The 27,091-nt window shown below is 39.5% G+C and overlaps 3 protein-coding genes across 5 annotated transcripts; all 3 read left to right on the forward strand.

The window, feature by feature from the left end:
* Window positions 1–2,451: 2,451 nt before the first annotated feature.
* Window positions 2,452–5,145, forward strand: LOC135334485 (uncharacterized). Its single transcript, XM_064529683.1, has 4 exons — window positions 2,452–2,856; window positions 3,051–4,039; window positions 4,097–4,674; window positions 4,740–5,145. Exons 1-4 carry the CDS (start codon window positions 2,541–2,543, stop codon window positions 5,074–5,076), a joined length of 2,220 nt encoding a protein of 739 aa, XP_064385753.1. The 5' UTR covers window positions 2,452–2,540; the 3' UTR covers window positions 5,077–5,145.
* A 1,407-nt stretch (window positions 5,146–6,552) lies between these two features.
* LOC135334509 (uncharacterized) lies at window positions 6,553–8,680 on the forward strand. Its single transcript, XM_064529733.1, has 4 exons — window positions 6,553–6,793; window positions 6,846–6,968; window positions 7,021–7,052; window positions 7,116–8,680. The coding sequence occupies exons 1-4, from the start codon at window positions 6,553–6,555 to the stop codon at window positions 7,476–7,478; spliced, it is 759 nt and encodes a 252-aa protein (XP_064385803.1). The 3' UTR covers window positions 7,479–8,680.
* Window positions 8,681–11,386: 2,706 nt separating this feature from the next.
* LOC135334498 (involucrin-like) lies at window positions 11,387–18,424 on the forward strand. Of its 3 annotated transcripts, XM_064529707.1 has the most exons (12): window positions 11,387–11,981; window positions 12,165–12,290; window positions 13,285–13,410; window positions 14,350–14,397; window positions 14,562–14,660; window positions 14,714–14,779; window positions 15,014–15,112; window positions 15,161–15,232; window positions 16,660–16,758; window positions 16,819–16,878; window positions 17,331–17,392; window positions 17,514–18,424. In XM_064529707.1, exons 1-12 carry the CDS (start codon window positions 11,972–11,974, stop codon window positions 18,108–18,110), a joined length of 1,464 nt encoding a protein of 487 aa, XP_064385777.1. In that variant the 5' UTR covers window positions 11,387–11,971; the 3' UTR covers window positions 18,111–18,424. The 3 variants fall into 3 exon arrangements, with proteins under 3 accessions (XP_064385777.1, XP_064385778.1, XP_064385780.1); XM_064529708.1 differs by lacking the exons at window positions 16,660–16,758; window positions 16,819–16,878 and having other exon boundaries at window positions 17,514–18,423; XM_064529710.1 differs by lacking the exons at window positions 14,562–14,660; window positions 14,714–14,779 and having other exon boundaries at window positions 17,514–18,422.
* Window positions 18,425–27,091: the final 8,667 nt, after the last annotated feature.

A 27,091-nucleotide genomic window follows, 5' to 3' on the forward strand; every position in this document is an offset into this window, starting at 1 on the left:
TAGTCTGTGTTACTTCCCCTTGTGCAACCGCAAGCAAGGTCAACACCCACTCCCAGCAAGACAAATCCTTGAAATCCGACCTCCTTTCTTATAACGGCTAGTCGGGCCACACCCAACTATAAGTAAGACAGATAAGGCTAAGAATTAGATAACAAACTTACAGCATCATCTACTACATACAACCACAAGCTTGTGAGTTAAAAATTCATTGCTTTTAATCCATGTACTCCACTCTAAACTCAGCTAGTTTGGCAAAAACGGGTATTGATGTTTTCTTACGAAATCAATACTTTTTTCAAGTGATTACTAGTACCGGGTAGAGCAATTCCCAGAATAAGGAAACTTACAAGGAAGAGTCAGAGCTGTTCCTTAATGCTGATTAAGGTTTTTATAAAGAACAGCTCTAACTGTGTATGGGAACACGAAAATTAACACTACATGTATATATACATGTATGCATGTGTTGCTTATCATACAATAAGCAGAAGGCAGACTCAAGTCGCTTTTAAATGAACACTATTGTACGTAAAACATTTACTGAGTAAAGACTAGGGATGTCCTAATAAAATTACGTGCACAATTGAAGGTATGAGCGCATTGTAGGGACAAATCTATTGCAAGGCCGTAGCAAGCGGTCAGGCTGATCTAGCCTCCTTCACCGGCCTTTGAAAGAAGGCCTGCTATCGACTGCTTGCGCATGCGCCAAATTATTGGATTTTACCCCGTAAATATTCCTATAATACTGGATACATCAGAGAAAATATCCTAAAAGTCATACACAGAGCTATATAGCTAGCTAGCTAGATACAGAGCTGTGTAGGTTTGTTGTACTGCTATTTCTTCTGATAGAATCAGTAGCAGTAGTATAGTAGACTTTCACCAAAGTTAGTGTTAAATGGGCGTGGCCTGTCCATATAGGCTCTTATCAGCCGTCACTCCTTTCAGACGATCGTCATCCACACTGTTGCAGGCTGTGAGTCTTTTGTTAACATAGCAGGCTAAGGGTAGCTATCAGAGAATGCTATCCGATGGGCTAGAAACCTTCAATCGAACTTTCTATCTACTTCCTTCAATCCACTTCCTTTAGTTGTGATGTCATAGTCTTACCATAATCTATGGTTTTACTGAGCATAAACGATGTTATCCAAAGCCCCCAGATACCGGGGGATATTAGCGCATGCGCAAGCAGTCGATACCAGGCCCACTTCCCTAGTGGGAAGTGCAGCCTGGGATCGAGGCTAGGCTGATCAGGTTTTGGCCTGACCACTTTTTACAGTTATAGGTAGGTAGGTAATGGTTGTCATTATTGAAAATTGCATGATGGTTTCCTGGTAATGGTCGTCAATTATTGTAATCGATCAGTGAAATAGTTAAGCCTTGCCATAATTTTTGCATTTACCTTTTTTAGCAAAATTTGCTTAGCCATAAGTTGGCCTAACCACTCTAAACTTGCTTGCTACGTGGTTGCGTGCGTGGTCTTAAAGGGCTTGCATGTAGGTTGACCGTTTGTTAAGACACAGAAGAGAACGAAGCATGCATGATGATAACGTGCGAAGCTAGTCCTCTTTACGTGTTCCATGATTATATGGGACTCTTTATTTTCCTGCTTGGCCAGTTTTTTAACCCCGGCCTATAAAATGGAAGATTAATTACACACAGGGAGGGTACCCCTTTATACGTACCATATCAGTGATGCTGTATAGTGTTGGTATGACCTCTGACTTTCTGACCACCTTCCTGCCTCCAGTATCTACAATTATACTCACTGTGAAGTTGCTATGAATATACATTTAGTTTCAACATAAACAAAAGTGGAGATGTGTACACATTCAGCTCTAATTGACTGCAAGTGTGTATAAGTATAGTTGACAAATAACACTACCCGGTAACAAGAGATTTGCAAGTATGGTATACTATAGGGGTCAAACAATATCTGCATGCAAACAACCTGGCTGTATTATAGATGTTGACCTAACGAGCTCTGGAGTTTCTGAATTATATGTGTTTCAGTGTGTGTTAGTGGGTCACCTTATTATTGAAGCCACTGTTGGTCTGCTCAAGACAATTAACAGGCTTCACTGAAGTGGGAAATAGTGGAGTGGGTTTGAGGGGTTCTGCCCTAATAGATTTCAAAACTGATTTATCAGACCAATAGTTCGATTTGCATATTTATGTTTATACCTGTCTCTATGGTACACCCACACTAGCCACAGCCTGACAGGGGATTCAATGTTCACGCGGCACTGAACAGTCTTGTTTATATAAAACTACCACAAAAGGTTGATAAGCATTGTGTTCCTGGGACATGCATGAATGGGCATGGTTGTTGACACAACTAAAAGCATAGCAGTAGGGGAATTCACGGAGTTCCGAATAAGGTAAAACACACAGTGAATATCAAAACTAAGTGGGACAAAACAATATTCATGAAGCATTCGTGGTTACCATGGTGGCTTCTTAAGGTTACATTTGAGTGGTAGCTACGTAGTTAAGGACAACAGTTTGTCATTAACTACATTTGTCATTATTGTCAATGTAGCATGGGTCTTTCAATTGCAAAGTTAGTAATAAAAGCTGAGTCAGATTCTAGAAGTAGCTTAGAAACAAGCAGTGTGTCTAAGGAAGGTAGCAATTTCAAGGCAAGTATTACCACAAACGATTCAAAGTCAGAGATTCCAAGAGCAACCAATACAAGTTCTGACAGAGAGGCTCATACTGAGAGACAGCTACTGAAAGTTGGTGAGAGCAAACAGATCAGCATAGCACAAAGAATCCCTCAAGGAGAACAAGTGTTGGTCCATCCTATCAATGTAGGACAAGGAGATGCAATACTACTGGAGATACAGAGTCAAAATGGTAAGTGATTACAAGGCAACTAGTGTTCCAAATTCATTAATGATAAAGCATAAAAATAAAGAGCTGATAGATACCGGTAACAACAGCAGAGTAACAGTACACATTTATTTTATTCACGATCATGAAGAGTTCCTCCAGTCAGCTATAGCACACACAAAAGAATGATAAATGTATTAATTATATGCTGTTCCCAGGCCAGAGTGAGAAACACCTTACGGATGGTGGCCAGGGACAAAGAACACAGAACACACAATACTACCAGAATCTCAAAGACACTCTCAGGGCTCGTGGATGCTTAGTACAGAAGAACCGTACTGAAATTGGTAATACGTTAGAAGATCGAATTTGTGAACAAGTTACAATGGACTCCATTGTCATCACACACCCCAATCTAGATCATTACGGTGGCATTAACCGACTGCTACAAGACTTCACTATCACGGCTCCCATTACAACAACTCTGGCAAGCTGTTTAAAAGTTGGGCATTCTGGTGGCCCAAAAGACACGAAAATAGGTGAAGTGTTTTTGTCTGGTGAAAGAGACCAAATTAGGCACTGGTTCCCGTTAACTGGAGAAGGAGAGAATGGTAGACGACATACAAACATCAAAACACTACCCAAAGGTTCGACGGTAGAAGTAGCCAGGAACGAAGACCTAACATTTGATGCAAAACAACTCAATGCAACAAGTATTTTGACAACTGTAAGAATACCGGGGAGCAAATACGATTTTGATGTGGTGTTGAGCGGAGATTCATACGGTTATGTCATCGATGAAAAACTAGGATTAAAAGACAAATCTGTGGGAGTGTTCCAAGTGCCTCATCATGGAAGCAAGTATAACCTACGCAGACCTAGGGCATCCACAGTCACGGATTTCACACATTTTTACTCGAGCTTTAATGCACACATCTACTTAATCAGTCACGGCGACCACAGAGGCTACAATCATCCGCATAGTGAAGTTATCACAGGCATTCTCTCTGCAGCTGTCCAGAAAAAAAGACGTTGTAAGATAGTAGTCACGGCAACATGGTTTGAAGCATCTAAAATTGATGAAAAGAATATTAGCAACTGGAGGGACTATGTTGATATCTTCTACTTCAAGCAAGGCACTCCATACGTCACTCTGGATCCTAACGATGAGAATTTGCCTAAGGGCTTACAGCTGTTTGTCAAAAAGGTACACCTAATCAAGATAATAAATATGACTACACAGTTAATATTACTATTTATACAGGTGCCAGCTCAAAGTCTAGAAGACAAACTTGGAGAAAAGAATTTGCAGAGGAGGGAGGTTAGTCGTGACGGAAACAGCTTCTTCAATGCCGTCAGTGGAGCACTAACAAACAAGAACACACCCATCCAGTTGAGAGAGAAGCTTGTCGAACACTTAATGGGATTGCAAGGTTTATACTATCCAAGATCAGGAGTGACTACAATGGAGGAATATTATGAGATCGTAAGTAATTATCTATTGGATGGACACTTCTCGTCTGATATTGAAAAGATTCTGCCCGAGGCAATGGCACGGACACTAAATATTCGAATACAAGTTATCTCTGCGAATCCTGAACAAAAGGACAAGTTTTATGGTGTCGAATCCACCCAGACTGTTATTCAGTTAATACATGATAAGACAGGCAATGGTCACTATGACTACGCCTTTCCAGCCACATCCCAAGGGCTTTCCATGAATACTTCAGATTTGCCACCTGTCAAGGCTGAGCAGACTCCTATCAAGATCAGAGAAACTCCACCCTCACAAGCCATGACAAACGGAAGAGCTAGCAGACGTCTCCTCTTCCCAAATGACAGGTGAGACAAAACTAAAACAGTTTTACCAATTAAAATTATGATTTTTTATATTAATACCCTTATAGTGTAAACCAAAACAAGAGCCCACTCAACAAAGTTTGTCACTTCTGCAAGCAACCAGCAAATCCCATTGACAGATTGTACATATGTAAGAACTCTAAATGTCCAGTCAAAACACACTTGAATTGTGAAGAGGAGTCAAGAAAAACACACACTTTTGTGAGAAACTTCAAGAAATGCGTATATTGCCGGACTTGCAAAGAATGCAACGGAATAATGGGAACAGTACATGCTTCGTGTCATATTTGTGGGGGTGCTGGCCACGTCCCTTGTATTAGAAGAGTGCCCGAACAAACAAGAGATGGATACACATGTAGGATATGTAGAGGACAAAGCTTGTAGTACAATAGGTATATGGAGTGTATGTGAACAGTAGCTTGAGCATTGTTATCATTTGATTGTAGAGTATAACATGAGTCTTTGACGTTGAGTGGAACAAAAGAATACCGGCATAAAATGTACATTGCTTTCAGTATATACTGTATGCATGTATGACTACAGCAATAGCTGGTTTACTTAATGTTGTAAGCACCGCTATACCGTATTATAGTGATTACGTTAGAAATGCAACACAAATTTATGCTATTTTTGTGCGAGTGGCTATCATGTCGCATTGTTTGATTAGGCCTTTTCACAATAAGCTATGGAATGTGCTGACACAGTAATTAGTTTTCCTTTTGCTGGAGTCCCCCATTTTGGTGGCTGTGTGGGCGTTTTTACTATCACTGCCATGTAAAATTGATGATCTTTACAAGGTCACCAAGTTCATTTAGTAGCATTTCATTTAGAATGTCAAAAGAAAATTTGAAGCATGCTCTACAAGTTTGATATTCTAAATCAAAACTACACTTGAGTTATGGTAGCTTGTATATTTGTACTAATATGGCTCAAATATGGCTCAGCTTGACTGTTATATGTAGTCTTGCGGACCCAGACCCTGAAAGAGAGTCTGGCTAATTTCATCATACAGAGTTGTGTTGACCGTGCCACAATATCGTGGCGCTTTAAGTGGCTGATAAGTGTTTGTAGTAAGTTGTGAAACTGCACAGCTGCACAGCTGCTAAATTATGTGGTTTCCCACATCCGTCCTCTAACCACGTACCACTAACCACTTATCAATGCAAACAGCCACTTAGACCGCTGCACAAGTAGCTCATGTGTAATTTGCCAAACGATATATATATCGACTGGTCCACGAGACTATTATGTTATAATTATGCTGACCAACCTAGAGAAGAAAGGTTGGGTCAGGTGGCATATACGGCACCGGATGTAATTTTGAAGGGGGAGGGGTTCGGGTTAGCTTAGGGAAAATAACAAAAATTAGGGCGTGTCCACATCCGGTGCACATCCGGTGCCGTATATGCCACCTGATCAGAAAGGTTTTGCTCACTGAATTAGATGTTTATATTTAGAATTCAGCTAGCCTCCTCCACAGGCCACCTTGAAGGAAAGAAGGAGGCCTGCTACAAGTTGCACACGCATGCGCGTAATTTTTGCATTCTTCTTCCGTAAAATGCACAGTAAATCCCAAAATTTTTAATGAAAATATACAAAAAATAAACGGCACAAAATTACAAGGTATTACCGCACGTGCGCATCATTATCACCCATGTGGTAGCTCAAGAAAAACAGTGTGGTAAAAAGATCTTAGAATGGCTTCAAACAAATGTATTGTTTGCAGATTTTGCAACTGCACAGTAGCTTCAAAGCACTCTATAGCTCTGTTCTCAGACAATTCTCTGAGTGAGGTTAAGCTCACTGCTGCAGCTGCCAGTCAGTCCAGATGAGGATCCCCACCATTGCTGTAGGTTGTGTATGCAGAAATTTCGTGCTGCAGAGAAGTTTGTTGCCTCTGTGAAGCTTTGTTACGATAGTAGGCATGTTGTTGGTCCTAGTGCGTCTTCCATAGGCTTGGTTAAGTCCACAGTTTATAGTGGTCGGAAGAGGGTGAAAAACACAAGTGGGCCCGAAGTGTCACCAGGTACCTTCCAGTCCCAGCCCTTGTCGAAGCGGTGTACAGGTGGTTTGCCGGGAAGGAGGCTAGCCTTCACAATCTGTAAGAAAATAATAATAATGAGATACACTGTTTCAATCATATAAAAATATAGTACAGAATGACTCACTTGATGGCAGACCTAAGGATCCTGCGAGAGCACCACCTTGTGACTTGAGGCAGGCGTCTGTCTGTGGAGCCACCCAAACTCAACCAGATGACTTGCCTAATTACCTAGGTATTAATAAAACTTTGATTTAAAAAGTGAGTATTTATACATGTACTTCTAGAAGCTGAAAATTGCAGAAGCACAACTGTGAAGGTGATGTTGAATTTGCGGTACATGTATGTAGATTTGGACTCACCTAATTATTGAAATTCGCAGATAACTGTCAGCTCCCCTTCCAAGCCTGAAGCAGTAACCAAGGAGATCAGAGAGAGTTTCAGCAAGGTTGCACGAGCGCTGGCTGGTGGTCACCCTCCCTCTATCGCTAGGGCAGTGTTTTCAGAGCCATCCTTGAAAGTGTGCATCATTGAGAAGGTCATCAACATCCTCAACGATGAGTGTGCAGCTCTCTGTAAGAAAGTGAACCCTCCATCTCTGTTTCGCAAGTTCCCCATACACAAAGTTGACTTGTTCTCCTGGGACCGTTGCGTTGCTTTTGCCATATCTAGTAAGGAACCATACGAAAGTGTCGCTGCCATTGCATGTAGACTGCCTAAAACACTTCCACTTGCTTTGGCTTAAGAACAAGGTCTTTGTTGCCGATACAGGCCAGAGCGTACTTCACAGCACCAGAGAAACTTGACTGACTACTAGCCATCACAAAACAGGCACTAGCTAGCTGAGCTTGCACATAAATATAAAACGGACAATGTGGTTTCAGAATACTGTAAGTGGTGCGGAACTGTTATGTAATAATTTTACTGATATTTTACTAAGATATCCTGATTCCCAGAAATTCTGGGAATGGTTTGCGCATACGTATGCAACTTATACTAGGCCCAGAAGTATGAGGGGCCTGGATTCGAGGCTAGAATTCAGCTTGATCTACTCAAACTTTATGATGACTTCGTGAGTGCTGTATATTGGGGTACATCTCAGGTCTAGAATCAAAGGAGGTTGGACGCGCGTCATCCACCGTCAGGTTTTATCACGTGCGCTCATAAGATTAGGCACCATTAGGCACCTCGATGCTCCACTGTTTTGTAGGCTGTACAGAGACACTGCAAGTAGCCAGAAGTGGTCAAGGAGCATTCCCACCGCCCTCTCACCTTCCCTACACTGCTGAAAAGATTCCAAGATGGATCTAGACTAGTATTTATATATTTTTTGACACTTTTCCAATTTTTGTTTAACAGGATTGTGATGTGTATGAGCAGAGGAGGTCAGAGCACCATTGATCTGTTTCTCTTTAGCGTTCCTAGCTCTTACTTGCACTGATAAGCTTTTACATTCTCACCTTTGACCTCAAAGGAATTCTATAAAGGTTTATAATTATCACATGACTGAAGGCGTCATGATGATGCGTGTCCAACCCAGAGGAGGTACGCCAATGTCAAAAGGTCACTAATTAAAACATCATGTGGGCTTATGTTTTACATGTAAAACTGAGTTCACCCTCGCGCCCCAGGCTTTATACAACACCACTAGCTTCATCCTTTTCATAATCATAGCAGAAATCAGTTGAACTATTGCGCCTCAGACGAAACAGCTTGAGAGAAGAGATCTCAGATTTATTTACAACCTTTGACCTTTGATTGCATTCTTCGAAACCACAAGATATGGAAAATTAGCCTTCTGTAGCTAGGGTATAAATTTTGATGTACTGGTTTGCTGCACTGGATAGAACTAGGTATAGCAAGCTTTCCAAGCAAGCAAATAAACGGTCAAGAGCAACAGAAACGGTAGCTGCTATAATCCCAGCAAAGGTCAAGAACCCAGGACAAGATGATTAATGTTTCATTAAAAAAGTGACCCTGTTGACCCTTGCTTACCTCCCCTGTGTCCAACCTCCTCTGGTCTAGAATGTAATAGAGCAAGCTTCAAATTTTCTTTTGGCATCCTTATATTAGAACAAATTGCTACTAAATGAACTTGGTGACCTTGTAAAGATCATCAATTTTACATTGTAAAAACACCCACACAGCCACAAAAATGGGATCCAGTGGCTTGTGAAAACTAATCAAGTTAAATTCCTTAGGCCTTACTGTAAAAAGGACTATTAAATCGGCATTTACCAGTACAGTCCCATTGAAATCGAGGTGATTACTGTTACGAAAAAAACAGGCTGGACCCAGCATTCCCAACAATTTGAAAATGTATATTAAACTGAGGACGACTATATACAAGGCAAGAGTCAAAGAGATACAAGCCAAAAGAATACAAGCCAAAGGAATACGCGAGCAACCATACAGATGCACAATAATGTAGCTAGCTAAAGACAGCAGTTCCTTGTGAGCAATAAAAAGTAAACATAAATTATATACATGTACCTCTACATCGTTATTTCATACAGTATCGTTACTTATACATACAATTGTATCTAACTTTATTAACGACAATCACAGTTTAATTTTATAACACCAGGCTAACAAACATGCTGAAGTTTGTGTTTGAGAGTAGCTGCTCGGTCAATGTTATAAGCCTAGGGCTTTCAAAAATCAGATGGAGTGCAGCTAAATGCATATGGGTACAGTATTCAGTGACAATATTTCAGGATCCGAGAGTAAAAAATGAGACAACCTGCCTAAGAAGACATGACAAAGAATTGACATTTTTCATTACATGGCCAATTCATAACTACTGTTAATGTCTCACCTTGAGAATGAGTCTAATGTACCACTGTAACAACTTAAAGTCTCTGTTATAGTCCTTCAGCAGGAATCTCAAAAGATGCTCAACCTACTCCACCTACCCAGTACGAACGGACGCAGGGGTGGCTTTTTCAGCAGGTCCAACAGGAGGGAGTCATCTGAAAGGGAGACATAAATTGTGTACATACAAACAAGGAGAAGAGGGCATTGCAAATCACTACCGTATACGGGAAATTTTCGCGGGTGCAATTTTTTGTTTTGTATAACATATGACGTCACGGTTACGTAAAAATGCCCAGTCAGCCGTTTTGGTGTACAATAATGTCATGGTCACAAATATGTTTTATTAAGCTGTTCGAAGCACTCTGGGCGTGATAAAGATGAATCGTTCCATAGAATCCCTGCAGTATAATAATGTTCAAAGGCAGAAGTGATAATGAAAATAAACCATGTAAAAGAGGAAAGGCGGATTTCTGGCTATTTCAAGAGAAGGTATCACTGATCAGATCTTGGTATTTATCAGCTTAAGACATTAATTTTGCATCTCTGGTAAGCCTGTCAATATTTGGGATGAGACAAACCTGGTTGACTGTCATCCTTAAACTTGCGAAATTTGCAAAATACCTCGCAGAGAAGGTTTCGGATGGCAACAACATCTAGAAAACCCGGTCCACTCCCTATATGCATTTGTATATATACGGACTCCAATGAATCTGATCCGCATTATATACTTGTTATAGCTTAGTAGTGGAGATGTTAGCTATTTGGCTCAAGAGCCCCCGGAAGAAATGTTCACATTGTAATATTCGATTTCAATGCCAGGAAACCACACTTAAGAAGCTTTGCATGTGAAATACCGATACGCGAGAGTTTCTGTTGACTGCTCTGCCCTCGAAAAACGCGAAATTTTGCACCTCACAAAAATTTCCCGGTATATGTGTGCTCCAGTAATAGCATTCAAATTGTCAATATTATAGGCCTTATAGTTAGTTTCAATAATATGTATTAGTTATTGCCCAGCACGAGTGCAACATGCCATATATTGCACTGGATGACATAATGCCCTCGGGCCGCACATTCAGCTCTAATTGGCCGATCATTAAGTATATATTGGCTTCAGCTCATGTATACAGTAACGAAATCATTATCATCGCTCTTGAAACTTGTATGTATACTTGTCTCAAGCTTTTTCCACACAAAACATGGTTGAATCTAAATTGTCTTTTAGACTATGACACTGACATGCTATAGGCACAATTGTTGTATGGACAATACTATTGTAGAGTATGTCGCTTAACAGGGACAATAGAAACAACGATATAGTTTTAATCGACTCGAAATTTCAGAAGGCAATTCTTTAATAGGAGAGCTCTACATAATTCACCCTTATCATTCCCGTTCAGGTACGAGGATTTGAAAGTTGACGTGGTCTCAAATGTAGAAAAGATGCTTGAATTTATAAGGTTTCCCTATGATCTTATGCTCAGGACGGTGATATTCGGTCATAAAACATTATAAGTATGCTTAATTTATCTCAAGGCTGCAATAGTATTCAGGACAACACAGAGATTTTAAGGGTACGACAAGCGGACTAGATCCAGCTCCTGTCACGCTGCACTAACAAAGTCAGTGAATCTTTTCTAACGCTGAATCGGTGTACAGTTAGAGAGAAGCTACGTACGTATATTCAATTGTGTGAACATAATAATTATGAATAATAATAATTATTGTCCTTGTCTATAATAGTACTAACAAATATGCCTGTGCATGTCAACCATATTGTGTGGAAACAAAACTTGAGACAAGTGCATACTAAATTAAGAACAATGTTAAACTTAATTGGTACTGTACATGTCCTACGTTTGTGTACCGTAAGACGTGCGTTTGTCATGCAGGAATTCCTTGTTGATGATCAAAAATGTAAAAAGTCAACCCCCACGTTCACAATTGTCAATGTGTGTATGTATAACAGTATAACAGTTCCAGCAAAGGCACGATAGCAAAACCACAATTAAAGCTATCAACTATATGAATATCATTATGCTAGTGAACAGTTCAATAGTTATAAAGTAGGCACATAATAATTTGAATGCATTCGTAAATACTTAAAGTCACGCAAGCACTGTGGCCATCACATGTTGATAGTTAGAGCTAAATCTGTGATTTCTGTTATATGCACACAACAACTTTTATGCATGCAGATAATTATCATTGTTAAGAGTATTATAATACCGAGGCTATAAACGGTATGGTACGTACAAAGCAGAATACATTCACGTGCTGCAATGAAATATTCATGACTAGCTACACCTATATATAATTATGTGTCACGCCTTGCCTGGGAAACATTCCTAATGTTCATTGGCAGTATAGCAAGGGGCAGATAATTTATAGCCGAAAGAAAGCTGCAGTGTACAATAGAAGATGGCAACAGGTACTCGATTAAATATCTATTACTGTGTACGACATAAAAGTATGGAATTGATGTAGAGATTAGAACTGACGTTATTATACAAAGTAGCTAGATGATATTGTGCAACTTATATAATACATATTACGTATAATCACAACTATATAATTATAATACTGTTGTGTGCATAATTATATTAATATGCAGGTCAGTACAATATTCGATTTTCCGACGAACAAGCCCGTAATAGTAGCTACAATAGCAGCTACCCAACAGCCAGGCCTAACCCAAATGGAAATCAGTACAGAAACTTTTCAGTGCCATTAAGCCAAGGTGAAATTTGTCAAACTTATTTTCACGTGCATGTGCATGCAGTGACTGTGGTAATTTTTATGAAATTCCCAAAGGTATATATATATGCTGGTGCTTGTATGCATGTGTTTCAGAATCCAAGAACGTTTTAGGTTACGATTTATAGGGACACATCAGCAAAAACGTGCAGTGCAAACAGCTATGTATCGGCAGGAGCACATGAGCATCTAACTGTGCATGGGTTCAGAAATCACATCTCGTGTCTTTTCTTAAACACCGCATTAATTGTCTTATAAGAAAAGTGTGTGAGTACTGTGTACATAAATTACAGACTGCGGTCAGCCTGTGAATATCATTATAAACAGATTTGTATGTAGTGCAGCAGCAGGAGAGCTAGATTGAGCTAGAAAGAGCTAAAATGAATATCTAGGTCTTTGATGGATGTTGGTATACATCATGGAAGAGGCTGTCATTGGTGAGGTACAGAAAATTCTAAAAGAGGAATTACTTTGTAAAGAGAAAGTTTGCTAGACCTAGACTAACACATAGATCTACTAGGCATTTTGTTTTTGCAGTAGGGAGTCTTACGTACTGGGGTTCTTAGAAGAGAGAGCTTACTACCAGCTATATAACTAGCTAGCTGTAGCTTTTTTACCTAGGCTTGGTAAAAGTGTCAGCTCAATTAGGACTCGCCCACAGATGATGATCACCCACTTAGCGGTTTGGCATATAAGGTCATGCTTTGCAAACTTGCACGAGATGCGATTCCTGAGGTAAGACGCTCCTTCTGTCATGTGCTCCTGGTATCGGTGAAGGCTTTTCGGGCTCAAACAGTAGTGTGTAAGGTATATACAGGGGCGAATGCAATATACCGTTACGTAATGACTATATATAGCTGCATGCTGTTTCAGCAATGCAACTATAATGAATAGCACAATAGTCTACTATACACATTCATAATATCTGAAGCAGGCCTAACAACTTCATGCATGCACTTAATGAATTCAATGTACAGATCAGTACAACCACCCATTTCCCGGCATACAACCATCAAACTACAGCTGCAGCTACGCAACAGCATCAACTAGCCCAAGTGGGAATAAGCCAGTGTACAAAAACTATTCAGTACCCCAATGCCAAGGTGAAATACAAATTGATTGTGTAGAAATTTAGTAGCCTCATCATTATGCTGATTTTTCAACGCTATAATTATATACAATTATAGGTAGAAATACTGATATAGGCCTGGAGCCTGGATAGATTGTATCTGGGCCTGTCGTAAATTGTATTGTAAAACACTCCTTATAAATGTCTAGATCTAGTACTTAAATGAAAATACAGAAAAATGAAATGACACAGAAAGATAATAACATCTAAGTATATATCTCAGTATGATACGTAGCACAGAGAGTCTAAACCCGAGTAGCTAACCACAAAAATCCTCATACAAGAGTTTGACAACAGCATGTTTGGACTTGATGCTCATTAAAGTGAGGCCTTCTGTCAATGCAGTGCATATATAAATGTTTCATCTGGTCACAGCTAGCTATACTATATAGCTTTCGCCAAGAGATAATTTTAACAGATCTAGACTTACATATTTTTGAGATAACGGCAGTTTTACAGAGTAAATGTACACGTGTGCATAATTATAATTAATTTAGTCATTGGAATTTGCTAAAAGAATGAATTTCAACCATGCATGCCTATAGATAAAATCTATTCCAGGCCTACTTTTCCACATATAATTAATTTTATGTAGCTATAATTAATAATATTACACAAACATCACTCACTATATTCAAAGGAAATGTGGTATCTTTACCCTACTTATTTGACTCGTTCTATAGAACTAACATTAATAAGACTATATGATTCTGTATAAATACTGTACTGTACCTGTTCGTGTTTAGTGGTTCCTTTTCATTTCCAATAGCCTCTTTGGTTGCATAGGGAACTGGACATGGGAATATGCATGACACTGTAATTATGATCATACAAGCTCGAGCAACGCCCAAGTGACAAAGGCAGTGCCAAACACAATGTATAATATTTATAACACAATGTATAATATTTATAGGCCAACAGGCTCCAAACCAGACAACACAAGGTCGATGGATAAACGAAGGTAAGTATACACTTTTGTAATAATAATAATAATAGGTCATATAATAATTATTGCTAAACAGTACTATTTTGACTCACAGACATTTACATGTTTAATAGATCACTTTAAACTGCATGCAATTGCTTATACATCACCATGCACGCATATACACCCATGTCTTAAAGGACTACCCAGCCAGGGTATTCCTGGGACCGAGCCTTTTCTTGTGCAAGACAATTATTTGGAGAACAACCATACAGGAGAGCATAGCATGTACAGTGAAGGTATATGTAATTAAATTGACTTATCCCATCTGACATAAATTATCACATACTAGAATGCCGACCAGATTCTGTATCACATGAAATTGAGGGAATTGACCATGAACAACAGCTAAAACCAGGTTATACTTATATAGTGCTGATCAATGCATTTTTACTGCTACACACTTGTTTCTTTGTGAGGGTTGTAAAGTGCTTAGTCAGCAATATTCTAGCTATAAGCGCTAATATTAGCGCTTATAACCCATAGGCGCATTATTGCTACCAGTACTATTTTGAATCACAGACACTTACGTATCACTTTAAACTGCAATTGCTTATACATCACCATGCACGCATATACCCATGTTTTAAAGGACTACCTAGCCAGGGTATTCCTTGGACCGAGCCTTTCCTTGAGCAAGACAATTATTTGGAGAACAACCATACAGGAGAGCATAGCATGCACAGTGAAGGTATACATAATTAAATTAACTTATCCCATCTGACATATCACATACTAGAATGCCGACCAGATTCTGTATCACATGAAATTGAAATTGAGGGAATTGACCATGAACAACAGCTAAAACCAGGTTATACTTAGTGCTGATCAATGCATTTTTTACTGCTACACACTTGTTTCTTTGTGAGGGTTGTAAAGTGCTTAATCAGCAATATTCTAGCTATAAGCGCTAATATTAGCGCTTATAACCCATAGGCGCTAATATTAGCGCTTAATAGCTAAAATATTGCTGACTAAGCACTTTACAACCCTCACAAAGAAACAAGTGTAGCTCCGCTTTGCAGGGTCGCCTGATTCTGCATGGGAATTGCTCCATTCTGTACTGCACTCTATCTAGATTGTACTCAGCTTGTGTCCGTTAGCTCTAGCTGTGTAGTTTGGCAAAAACGGGGATCGGTGCGTTCTGACGAAAATCGAAACATTCGGTAGTTTTTTCAAGTTATCACTGCTCGGACTGGAAGCGACTTGGCCTATCCAAGTTTTCGCTGGATAATAGGCCCATGGCCATCTGTTAGTGTGTGTAATTATAGTTTGAATCAGTCTTGTTTTGTTTGTGCGTTACACGCCCTTTTACCTGACGCACTTTGATGTCTGACGGAGTTCGGCAACTTACTCTATTCTAGTACGCTCATGCAGTGTTAATAGCTCTGTCCCTTAATTGGTGAATGCCAATTAGTGGTGCAGTATTCTAATGCTTCATTTAGCATAGTCAATATTGTAAAGTATAGGCACAAATAATTTTAGCGCATTTGTAAAGACCTTTAAGTTACACATGCACTGTGGCCATCACATGTTGTTTTTTGTGCACCCAATAGTTAGAGCTATCATAAATCTGTTACACACAATGACAATGTTATATTGTTTGGCAAAACACTGAGAATAAACGGTATGATATGTATCGTGAAAAGCAGCATACATTCACGTGCTGCAATGAACATTCATGACTGGCTACACCTATTATCATTGTGTTGTATATAAATGCACTTCATGTGAACAGACTAAGATCTGACAAAAGTGGAGAGCACACCTCCAAGAATACCTGCAATCAGAAGGTATAAAGCATGAACGAACAATTCCAAAAACCCCGCAACAAAACGGTGTTGCCGAACGTTTAAACTGAACACTTATCGAAATGGTACGAACTATCAGAAGAAAATAGCTGTACAACAAACCTACGCAGCTCTGTCTCTAGCTAGCTAGCTATATAGCTCTTTGTATGACTTTTAGGATATTTTCTCTGATGAATTCTGTATTATAGGAAGAAAAAGTATCCAATAATTTGGCGCAGCGCAAGCAGTCGATAGCAGGCCTTCTTTTCTATGAAGGCCGATGAAGGAGGCTAACACTTCGCATGCTCTATGAAAATCTGTTCCAATTATACCCGGACAATTTCCAAAATAATTATTTTTTGCTGTCTGATAAATTAGAAGATATACGGTATCACTTTAAACTGCAATTGCTTACATCACCATGTACGCATATACCCATGTTTTAAAGGACTACCTAGCCAGGGTATTCCTTGGACCGAGCCTTTCCTTCAGCAAGACAATTATTTGGAGAGTTACCATACAGGAGAGCATAGTATGCACAGTGAAGGTATAAATAATTAAATTGACATTAATTTTAATATCCCATATGACATATGACATACTATAGAATGCCGCCCAGATTCTGTATCACATGAAATTGAAAGCCATGAACAACAGCTAAAATCAGGTTATATTTAGTGCTGATCAATGCTATTTGTTGCAAGTTTGAGCAACCACACTACCAGTATACCGTATTACTAGAATATTTTGCGGGTGAAAACCTTTGCGAATGAGCCAAATCAGTAGAAAATTTAACCCTTTGCGATCTAACTATTGCGTTCTGACAAGGATCGTGTGTATTTACTACATGTAGTAATAATTTAGGTTTTGCGGATTTATTGTTGCAACCATCGCAAAGTTCGCAAATTAATGTTAGATGCTCGCAAAAACATTCTAGTAATATGGTAAAGTCATACCATGCATGGGCGCACATAAACACACGGCATTATCTTTAAAGATTAACAACATCAATAACTGCTTGTGACACTCATTGACAAGTAATAACGAAAATTTGCGCACTATGTAAAATATTTAAACAGTACATGGTATGCGACAATTGCATTACTATTCTCTACACAGGAGACTACAAAGAAAGAGAGGGCCACTCTGACCTGCCTGCTCTACAACAGGATCCTACAATTGTATGCATTACTCCTTAACCGTACATAAACCTGAATGAAAGCCAAGTAGTAAACCTTGCTACTTTTACCTTACTGCTATACCCTGTTGTAATATTATAAAGCTGATACCAAACTCCTGCAGTTTTCCCTAAAGCTGGCTATAATTGTGGAGCCCAGAGAGATGATAACTAAACACAGAAGTTACCACAATGAAATCTGTGGGAAGGAGGCAGTAAAAAGGCTCAGGGTTTTCGGCGATCACCACTACCTTACACGCTTCAGTGAAAATCGAAAGTGTTACATACTTTCTGTGTGCACCAGCGATGAAGACTTACAATTTGAAAAGATAAAGCATTTTCAACTGAAACTTTCTGATCAGGGAATCAAAATTCAAGAAAAGAAACAATTTGAAGACTTAGAAGAAATGCTTAAATACTATGAAACCAGCAGGCTCGACACAGCCTTCCCAAGAATTGGAGATTGTCTCACTGAGGATGACTACCGAGCAAGAGTCAGAGAGATACGTGAGCAGCAAGTACAACAACAACAAGTACAAGAACAAGAACAACGACAACAACAAGCACAGCTGCGGCAAAAAAAACGGCAACAACAAGAAAAACGGCAACAACGACAACAACATGAAGAAAAACAAGAGCAGATAATGGCGCAACTACTACAAACACTACAACAGCAACAAAAAGTGAATGATAAGCCCAAAACCGAATGCACAATAATATAGATAAAGAGAATACATTCATGCAGACAGCACATTTTTGTTACAAGTAGAAAGCACATTTGTTAGACAGCATGTTTGTGAGCAGTAGATGGCACACTTTCGTGAGCAGTAAAAATTACATACTTTAAGGTGACATATTTTCACAGGTAGATTTGTTTGCGTTTTCACTGTTTAGCTCGTTTCTAAATCCTGCTCAAGTTGTGAAATTAATGTTTTCATAGCATTTCTAATTATTGGCAAGTGGTTTTTAATGAGATTCATTGCACTTTTCAATTATTGGCGAGTACACATTTTTTTTTTTTGCAATTTTACTCTTATTCGCAGAAATAACAAAAATTGAAAAACTATAGTTAATGCACCGTTGCGAGTACTCTATGGATATTATTGGCCAAGCTCGAAGCTCGAAATTGCTAGGATTTGCCCGGAAAAAGCACCAAAAAGCGTAGAAACAAGCAAGAGGAGAGAGGTGTATTATAGTGTTATGGAAGAGGAGCTTAGAAATGTGATGGCTAGAGTATAGCCTCGTCTACAGGCCCAGAGGAAGTGTGCACGAATCACTACAAGTGCTAGTGTATTTGGCCTGACCGCAATGCACTGAACGTGATTTGTGCACCCCAGGCCAATTAAAACGTAAGGAAGAAAATAGGTCTAGGAGAGATTATATCTGGGTGTGTCTATATAGCCAGGGTAGTTTAGGGTGGCAAAATGTTTGGCTACACCCAATTTTGTAATCTGTGACATCACAGTAGATCTAGTTACATATTGCACATCATACTGGATAGACAGTAGATTCTAGCCTCGATCCCAGGCTTTACTTTTTCTTGTTCTTGTCTATATAGCTCTCAATACAAATGAGATGATGGGAGGCAGTAAAGAAGGAAATGATGTGAAATAAAAGTAAAGCCTGGTATGCAAAGTCGCGTGATCCACATACATTTTTATGAACGTGGGCAATATGTAGCCCACAATCGTGGCGTAGGGTATATAGATCTATTCTCCCATGCAATTAGCTAAGACACTGCTACAAAATCTACCAAATTAACCAGAAGCAGAGACCAAGCTCAATGCAGAACCAGCGTGCTGAACTCTGATAGCAAGTAGCTTAGTAGCTACCTGCTATAGATGATAATGATGACTAAGCTATTAGTCTAACAGATCTAGCATTCAGCATGACATAGAAAAATCAGAATACAGGTATAGTAGAATCTATATCTAGGTAACACGCCATCTCTAGTAGGTATAGCTAGCTAGCTTGTATAACACCAATTCCAAGTCTGTGTCCACCAGTCCTACAAAGTATATCAGTCATCATAGATCGAGGTGGGCAGTCCAATATCTCAACCTCTACCTGCCCACGCTCAATTTCACCTTTCTACCATGCACTCTTTTACGTACCTTCGCATACCAGGCTCTCCTTTTTCTTATACCACACTTAACGTCACCACTCATTGGTCAACAGCTGTAGGATATATAGATACAGTCCCAGGCGTGCACAGTTTTTCAAGTTGTTTTTTATTTGTTCAAGAAAGTAAGCAAAGAGAAAAGATCTATGCTTGACGGTACTATAAGACTCAAAGCGACGGCAGAAACATGGAAGGTGCTCTCCAACAAGATGGCTAAGCTTCTATGGGTCCATGGGCGTGGTTTAGATACATTTTATGCTTGCAACTCCAGTAAGGGACGTCGAATGGTTAACGCTTGGACCAAGGAAGCTCTTGAGCATCTGTAGGAGTGGACTCATTGCTCAACTATAGTTAGACTACATTACATCATCTGTAATTGATCTGATTGGCTAAAAACATTAGATTACATGGAAGCATAATCTACAAGAAGGTACTTATTCTACAGGTAGTGGACGCATATTCTACAGGAAATGGGCACATATTCTACAGGAAATGGACGCATATTCTACAGGAAGTAACAAATAATTTGCAGGAAGTTCTCAAAAGTTGGAATGAAATTTTTAGTGAAAAAGTGACAAGAAGATGAAAGAAACATTATAAAAAACACAGAAAGCAATAGTTTGTTCAGTCAATATCCATTCCATGTTCACTGTTGCTTTGTATTGCTTTTTCCAGTTGGGCATGGGCAGGGGGGCCAGGAAGCATCAAAAACACTTCAGCAATCGCTTGACACTTTCTATTGAAGGTTCCATGCCGGTCCAGTCTGCTCTATACCCCCTCCACTCCACCGCAGAGTTTTCTTCTTTTTGTAGTGTTGCAGTGAGTTCTAGGTTCTTTTTAACTTGTCTCTTCTTTCCAGTATCTTCAACAAGCGTTTCACAAGCTCTACTAAGTTTTTACTGTAGTTTTTCGTTGTTTTGAAGCCGTCTTCTTGTCTTTTTCTGTCAACTGGTGTCTCTCACAGCTCGTCCAGCTTGCACAAATTCAATTTCTGTTGCTACGCACCAAACCTGGCTTTTTATACCACGCCTCACGTATGCGCAATGGAGTCCAAGTTAGATAGACCACACCCACTCGTAGAATATGCGTCTTAGTAACCACCTTGGTTACGGTTAGATTCCCTCGGCTTTGCGCCTCGGGCTAACTGCAACCGCGGAGGTTACATAGACGCATATTCTACTCTTAGGTGTAGTCTATCCTATACCTCTTTGACGGCTGCAAAATCCGGCATAGTCTTGTTCTTTTTGCAGTCTGCATCATGGATTGAATTGTTGCTATATAGGGGGAGGTCCTTTTATAGTGCTGTGGTCACATGGTATATATTAGATATGCCACACCTACTTGGAGGATATGCACCCCCGCCACCATGGTTACATACCCCTCGGAGTAACCATGGTATAGTAGAGGATATATGGGTGTGGTAAATCCTATACTTCACTTTACCTCTATTTCAATTGGATACCGTATTTGAACGATTGTGACAACAGAACAAGGAGAGCCTGCATGGGACTGAGGCTAAGTAGATTCTACTATGGTTGTGGTTACACGTAATTGAGTTATGTAGTACTAATGTGATGATGTCATTATTCTACAACATTTTTGGGGGGGAAGCTGTGCATTTGGGGGGGGGGGTTTCACTCTTGCATCTCCCACTAGATGAAACCCTTGATAGCGATAGTAAACTATACTTCAGAGTAAAATATGCCATAAAGGTTCGAGAAAGGACAAATAAGAGAAAAATCGGCCTGGTGACGAGGCTAATGGCTAGAGATGATCTTTAAGGCATAAAGATCTACACTGTTTTTGTTTTGCCAACATAAATAGCTGAAAACCTAAAGCTCAGTTCTCGTACATGTACGTTGGGGGTATGGGCTATGATAGAAGTTTAGCTCTTATTATGCATACACATTTTAACCAAAAAGGGTTAGTATACTGGATGTAAGAGTTTGCAATACAGGAACATCCGTTTAGCCCCTTTCCCTTTCTTTGCTGAAGAGAAGAATCAACTATGGTTCCTGAAACGTACAAAGTAGCATTTAGTAGACCCTTACAGATGTCCACATTTTAAATATTAGTTTCGGTCTTTTCTCAATGAGTTATTATGACAGTGTATAAGAGTGAATACAATGCATACCTTGACAGTCCAATCACTGCATGAAGACTGAAAACACCTCCATGTTGAGGCAGTCCACGGTAGTACCTCTCACTCAGTCAGCTTCCTCAACATTTCACCGTACACATAGAGAGATTTCTCTCCCTTCTGCCGGGTCCGTGATCAAACAAGAGCTTAAGACTTTTGCATTCGTTGATTAGCATACTCACTCTGCATCCAGTCCTCAAGCATCGTCCACATGGTGGTGTCAACAGATTAACTCGACTGTAGCATTTACACAAGCGATGAACATAACGAGTTCCACTGTGGCGTGTGTGAGAGGAGATTGCATTACAGATGAAAAACATGAACGAAGAACAGAGAGCTTTGAGCATGCACTCAACCACATAGAAGAATATACTCAGTTACAGACATTGCATGCATGTACTGGTCAAAGTCTTGATACGGTATATTTGCTGCCGGACAAAGTTAATGCATGCAACAGAAATTATGACAAGTAACTGCAAGAGACCACACCTATCTCTGGGCCAGCCCAACTCCCCTCTGTGTAGTCCGAACTACAGCTTAGTGCTTAGCAAAGTTACCACAACTGTTGATTGTCACACACTGCACGAAAAAACCAGTATAGTAGCACTTGTTCATTATAAAACGCAGGTGGTATGGTATAATAGGTCAAAGCACACTTCACTATATACATCTAGTACAGAATTGTGACTACTAGTTTTCTCAATTTGGCATGCTTGGAGGAGAGGGTGTGCTCTATGTCACTAGCTGGCTGTATACTCTCTCCGATCTCCACTTCCGTGGCCATTGTTGTCATAGGGTACTGTCTTGACCACCACAATATCACTGGATAATTAAGTTAATAGTTCTACTTTTTGCAACCATTGGTGTTAGTAAAAGACGATTACTGCCTGGAGGGAATGAAGAATTCAGTGAAGTTCTGATCCGTGTGGATGGAAGTGTGGGTACAGACAGTTCAGAGTTACGCATCACTTTGAATGAAGTATCATTACAGTGGCTACGCTACGTTCACAGATATACATGACTTTGAAATCACAAGTAGATGTGAGTGCGAAATTGATTTGTACCTGAATTGACGCATGCAGGATAGCGGTCATGTAAAGCTTGGTGATGCTGCTCAATGGGTATAACCAGGAAATTTGCTGAGAACTTTTGGTGCCACCAGAAATAAAATGATTCTGAGCAATAACATCCTTTTCGTCATCTTCTGGTAAGTGACTGGCTATATGGCAATAAAAAAATGGCTTAGAAGCCACATCTGTGAGCTGCAAAACAAACATCAAGAGCTTCCAGTACAACCTTTGTTTGCTGTGAGAACCTATATATGGAGTGTGGTACCTGCATGTCATTTCTAGGTTATAGCAGCGAAGACTGTCCACACCCCTAAGAAATTGGTAGCTAAGTTGTCAGCTGATAGAATGTCAGCTGGGAAGTACGAAACGTGTTTCTAGCACAACAAACAAAACAATAATTAAAATTAATGAAGATGCTGATGTGGCGCAAACTAGACCAAGCTATTAAATACACCAGTGACACACGTATATACATTTGTATGCAATGATTGACCAATGATTTTTGCTGATAAATTAATGGCTGCTGCTTTCATGAAAAAGTGCAGCTTTGCAGCTCTTTCCTCAATCTTGCATGTTATACATGTAGCGCTTTTAATGAACTTCCCGTTATTGAGGAAATGCTTCACATGTTTATTGACTTCATTTATATATCGCCCGCATGCTCTGAAAATTGTAGACAGCGACGTGAACCAACTATGAAATTTGTAGGGGGCCTTATAATCGAGCAAGTCCAGTTTCTACGGTATGACATTAGGATCAAGCTAGGGCAATGTAACTTAAGACTCACAACGAGATTGAGGTTTTCACTCAATTGCAGGACATGGTAGATCTAGTTTCGAGACCAGCTTCCCATGCGGATCATCTCCATAATTCAGCCTGGATTCACCATCATCGCTTAGACCAATTTATCAAGAACTTATACATGTAGTTCAAATATGTTAAATAGCCTCGTTTCCAGGCCTTACTTTTTCTTGCTGTTGTCATTGTTCATCCATAATAGAAAGTAGTGAATAGACAAAATGAGGCAGTAAAGAAAGAATTTTTCTACTCTATTTCTTTCTTTATTCCTCCAATTAATACTGGCTTATATGTCACACATGTGTCTATAATGCTCAAAGGTGGCTATCCTTAGTGCTTGATGCGGATGTGGAGAATGCAGAAGTGTTCTTGCATCTGCGAGGACCTGCTCGCTCATTCAATTACCCTTCCATTCCTGATATACTGACAATTCCATCGAGTAACATTTTAACAAGAGTACATTGTATAGCCAAACACTGCTACTGGCCATGCATACACTCTTAGCAAAACCAGAGAGAAAATGGCCAGAAAAAACTAGCGACTTGATTTGAGCAAACTTAGACACTGTTTTGTAAGTTGTTTTTTTTCTCGCAATGACATGTTAAAGATTATAGACACTAAATGCCTAATGGTACTACTAATTTCTGCACCCGTACCTTCTGATTCAAAATAAGATACTTAGGAACACATGAGTCTATAGTTTAGTTTGTAGCCAATCTTAGTTTTTATCTTTGGTGGTGGATGAACCCTTTCTGCTTGAACTTGTAATCCACTTATTTAGCTGCAGGAGCTTTCGGCCATGCAAGGTTGACCGACTGGGTATCTTACTACTGGCTGTGATTATCTAGTATTTTGCTTGAATCATCGTGTATCTCATGTTTTGCAGCTTTTTCAACCAAAAGAGGTAACCACTTGCAGTGTATCACCATTATCAAACCAAAAACATACTTATAGGTTCCAGAAAAAATTTCAGAAGATAATTGGCTAAAAGGTGCCACTATTTAATATGTGGTAAAACCTATTTTCAACGAAAAAGTTTTTTCAATTACACTTTTCCATCACCAAACTTTTACACCAATAAGGGGAATTGCAGGTGAAAATTGTGGATCTAAAGATCAAACTTTATTTTGTACCCCGTACGCACCCCATAGTCGGTTATAATTAATAGAAGCCACACAACATACCATATGAAAGCCTGTTGCTCAAGCTACACGATGATATACAAACACTCTTGCCACTTTTTAAGTGCAACGAAGCGAGCAAAATGTTCGATATAATGGCTACATATTTAGGTGACCATATCTCAGAAGCCGCACAAAAATAAAACCCAAATTCCTTGGGGTCTTCTTGCTTCACCACACCCTATATACAGGCGGAATTGGAACTTCCTTGAATTCTGTGAGGTCACCCAATTAAATTTGTATGGAAGAACCCACAGTTATAATTATGTCAATAACTGCACCAACAATGTCTATATCTCTGATCCCATTAATATCCCATTGCCAAATTTAGATAATATATAGTAACAGGAGACTATAGTTTGGAAAAAACGACAAGGACAAAAGACGCCATTTTTGAGTTACGCTTAATTAAAGGTTTTGAACAATGACCTTTGACTCGTTAACGAGCGCCCACCCCCTTTAAGTATGTTATCTGAAAGGACATATCATAAGGAGTACGGTGGTATTATTTTTATGAAGTTATGCTCTGAGAAGTGTAGGCTGGTCACAAAAATTTGAAGGGCTCATAACTAAGAAGCCATATGACGTATGGGGCAGATATTAAGTTATATTATAATTATTATGTATACCCCAAGTTTTGTTGAAATCTGAGGGGGTGCTTATTTTTTGTGTTGAGTTGGCATGGAATGTCCCCATTACTATTAGACAAAGGATCGATCAGTGCATGAGCACTGAGCAGTACAGTACATTGACCGAGACAAAAACTAAGACAGTAAGTCAAAATACAAAACCGAAAAAACAGACACATTGACTGACTAACTAAACCGCAGCCCCTCGGTAATTAATCAAATCTAATAGGTGCGACTGTTCCACGCAGACAACATTTGAGTTCGAAATAGTATTTAACAACTGATAAAATGCACAAGAACAAAGGTATAATTATGTATCTATATATAGGCACAAGATTTTCACAAAGGTAGAGCAAATTCTAAAGCCGGGCTCTCGCATAATAGAGCATGCAACAGAAACCATACAATAATAACGAATCAGGAAGTAAATTTAATAACTATTAATAGTAATGTGCACACAGTATTTGATCTGCATGTTACCTTGTTGCAAACCGTTCATGTTGACAGTTCGGAAACGCACTTCTTGCAAACATACTTTTTAGATGCCTTGTTTGCCCTATTATATATGGGGTGCAGTCTGTCTCTGCATTGGCATGAGCTCGAGATTCGCATTTTGTACATACAGCTGTGTACGTAGTTGTGTACGTTCCAGGTTCATTGGTTAACTGTTTACAAACAGTACATGTTCGGCACTTTTTACAGAGGTAGTTCTTAGATGTCTTAGCATAACGGGTACACTTTTTGTTAGCATGGGCACGGGAACTGCATTGCATGCATTTGACTACGCAAGTGGGTCCAGTTTATTCTCCACACACTGTACAGTCAAGTTCGTGTGACTCAACGATGGTTGGAGTTGCAGTTGAAGGCTGTAGCAAAGCAACGTCTTTCTCTGGTACATGACTATAATTATATAAAACCACAATTATCAATTTGTATGCACGCAGTGTATTGTCAAATGTAATGGCTTATCTTTCAAAGAGCGCTTTGGGCTTCATAGATTTTATTCTTGATTTAGAATGTTCTGTGATTGGTGTTTCCTGAGATTTGTTGGGTATTGCTGAGCTAGAACCTTCTTCTGTGATTAGTGTTTCCTCAGATTTGTTAAGTATTGCCGAGCTAGAACCTTTCTCAATACTGTGTTCACGCTTTTCACGCTTGTCATTTTCCTGAAGAAGATAAATGGAAACAGCACAATTAAAGCTTTCATCCCATGCACCTGTCTCAGATCATTGGTCTAAATGAGCCATACCAATTCCTCTTAGTAGCAGTTCTTTTCTTCTTTTCGTAATTATAAATGGCCCTCATGGATTGATTAACTGTTATTAGTAAATAATTGTTTTTTGTGGAACTCTCTACCTAGCCATGTTATACCTTAACGACCTCTCATTATGCCTCGGTGCACATGCGCAAGCAAGGTATACGGTAGTGTGTGTGTGTGTGTGTGTGTGGACTGCTACAGCTGCTCAAGGATCAATGAAGTGCAAGTAAGAGTTTCTATAGGCTTCTAGGGATTTTAATTCGTGGATTTGCAAAGTTCTCAAGTTACGCCTAGTTTTGCTTACTTGGAATGCCGAAGAGCACGTAGTCAAACTTGTTTACCGAGTGTTGCTACTCTACTTAGTAGTTAGCTCTGCACTAGAACGCTAGCTATTGGTAGCTGCAAGAGTGAGAAGAGAGCTGCAAGGCTCTGCTGATGCAGCCATTCATTTTAGACTTAAACTTTTGGCATCGATCGTTTTTAACAACAATAACGGTCAATCATT

This window comes from Halichondria panicea, chromosome 4 (genome assembly GCF_963675165.1).
Source record: "Halichondria panicea chromosome 4, odHalPani1.1, whole genome shotgun sequence".
In the NCBI taxonomy this organism is placed as follows: domain Eukaryota; kingdom Metazoa; phylum Porifera; class Demospongiae; order Suberitida; family Halichondriidae; genus Halichondria; species Halichondria panicea.

Excerpts from the sequence above, each read along its gene's own strand:
- LOC135334498 (XM_064529707.1), top strand. Across the intron at positions 15,113-15,160 it reads GCATAGCATGCACAGTGAAG|AATGCCGACCAGATTCTGTA; the intron begins GTATACATAATT and ends ATCACATACTAG. Across the intron at positions 16,879-17,330 it reads TGAACAACAGCTAAAATCAG|GAGACTACAAAGAAAGAGAG; the intron begins GTTATATTTAGT and ends TTCTCTACACAG.
- LOC135334509 (XM_064529733.1), top strand. The coding sequence starts at position 6,553 with ATGCAGAAATTTCGTGCTGCAGAGAAGTTTGTTGCCTCTGTGAAGCTT. Across the intron at positions 6,794-6,845 it reads GAGGCTAGCCTTCACAATCT|TACAGAATGACTCACTTGAT; the intron begins GTAAGAAAATAA and ends ATAAAAATATAG. Across the intron at positions 6,969-7,020 it reads TGACTTGCCTAATTACCTAG|AAGCTGAAAATTGCAGAAGC; the intron begins GTATTAATAAAA and ends ATGTACTTCTAG.
- LOC135334485 (XM_064529683.1), top strand. The coding sequence starts at position 2,541 with ATGGGTCTTTCAATTGCAAAGTTAGTAATAAAAGCTGAGTCAGATTCT. Across the intron at positions 2,857-3,050 it reads GGAGATACAGAGTCAAAATG|GCCAGAGTGAGAAACACCTT; the intron begins GTAAGTGATTAC and ends TGCTGTTCCCAG. Across the intron at positions 4,040-4,096 it reads TACAGCTGTTTGTCAAAAAG|GTGCCAGCTCAAAGTCTAGA; the intron begins GTACACCTAATC and ends CTATTTATACAG.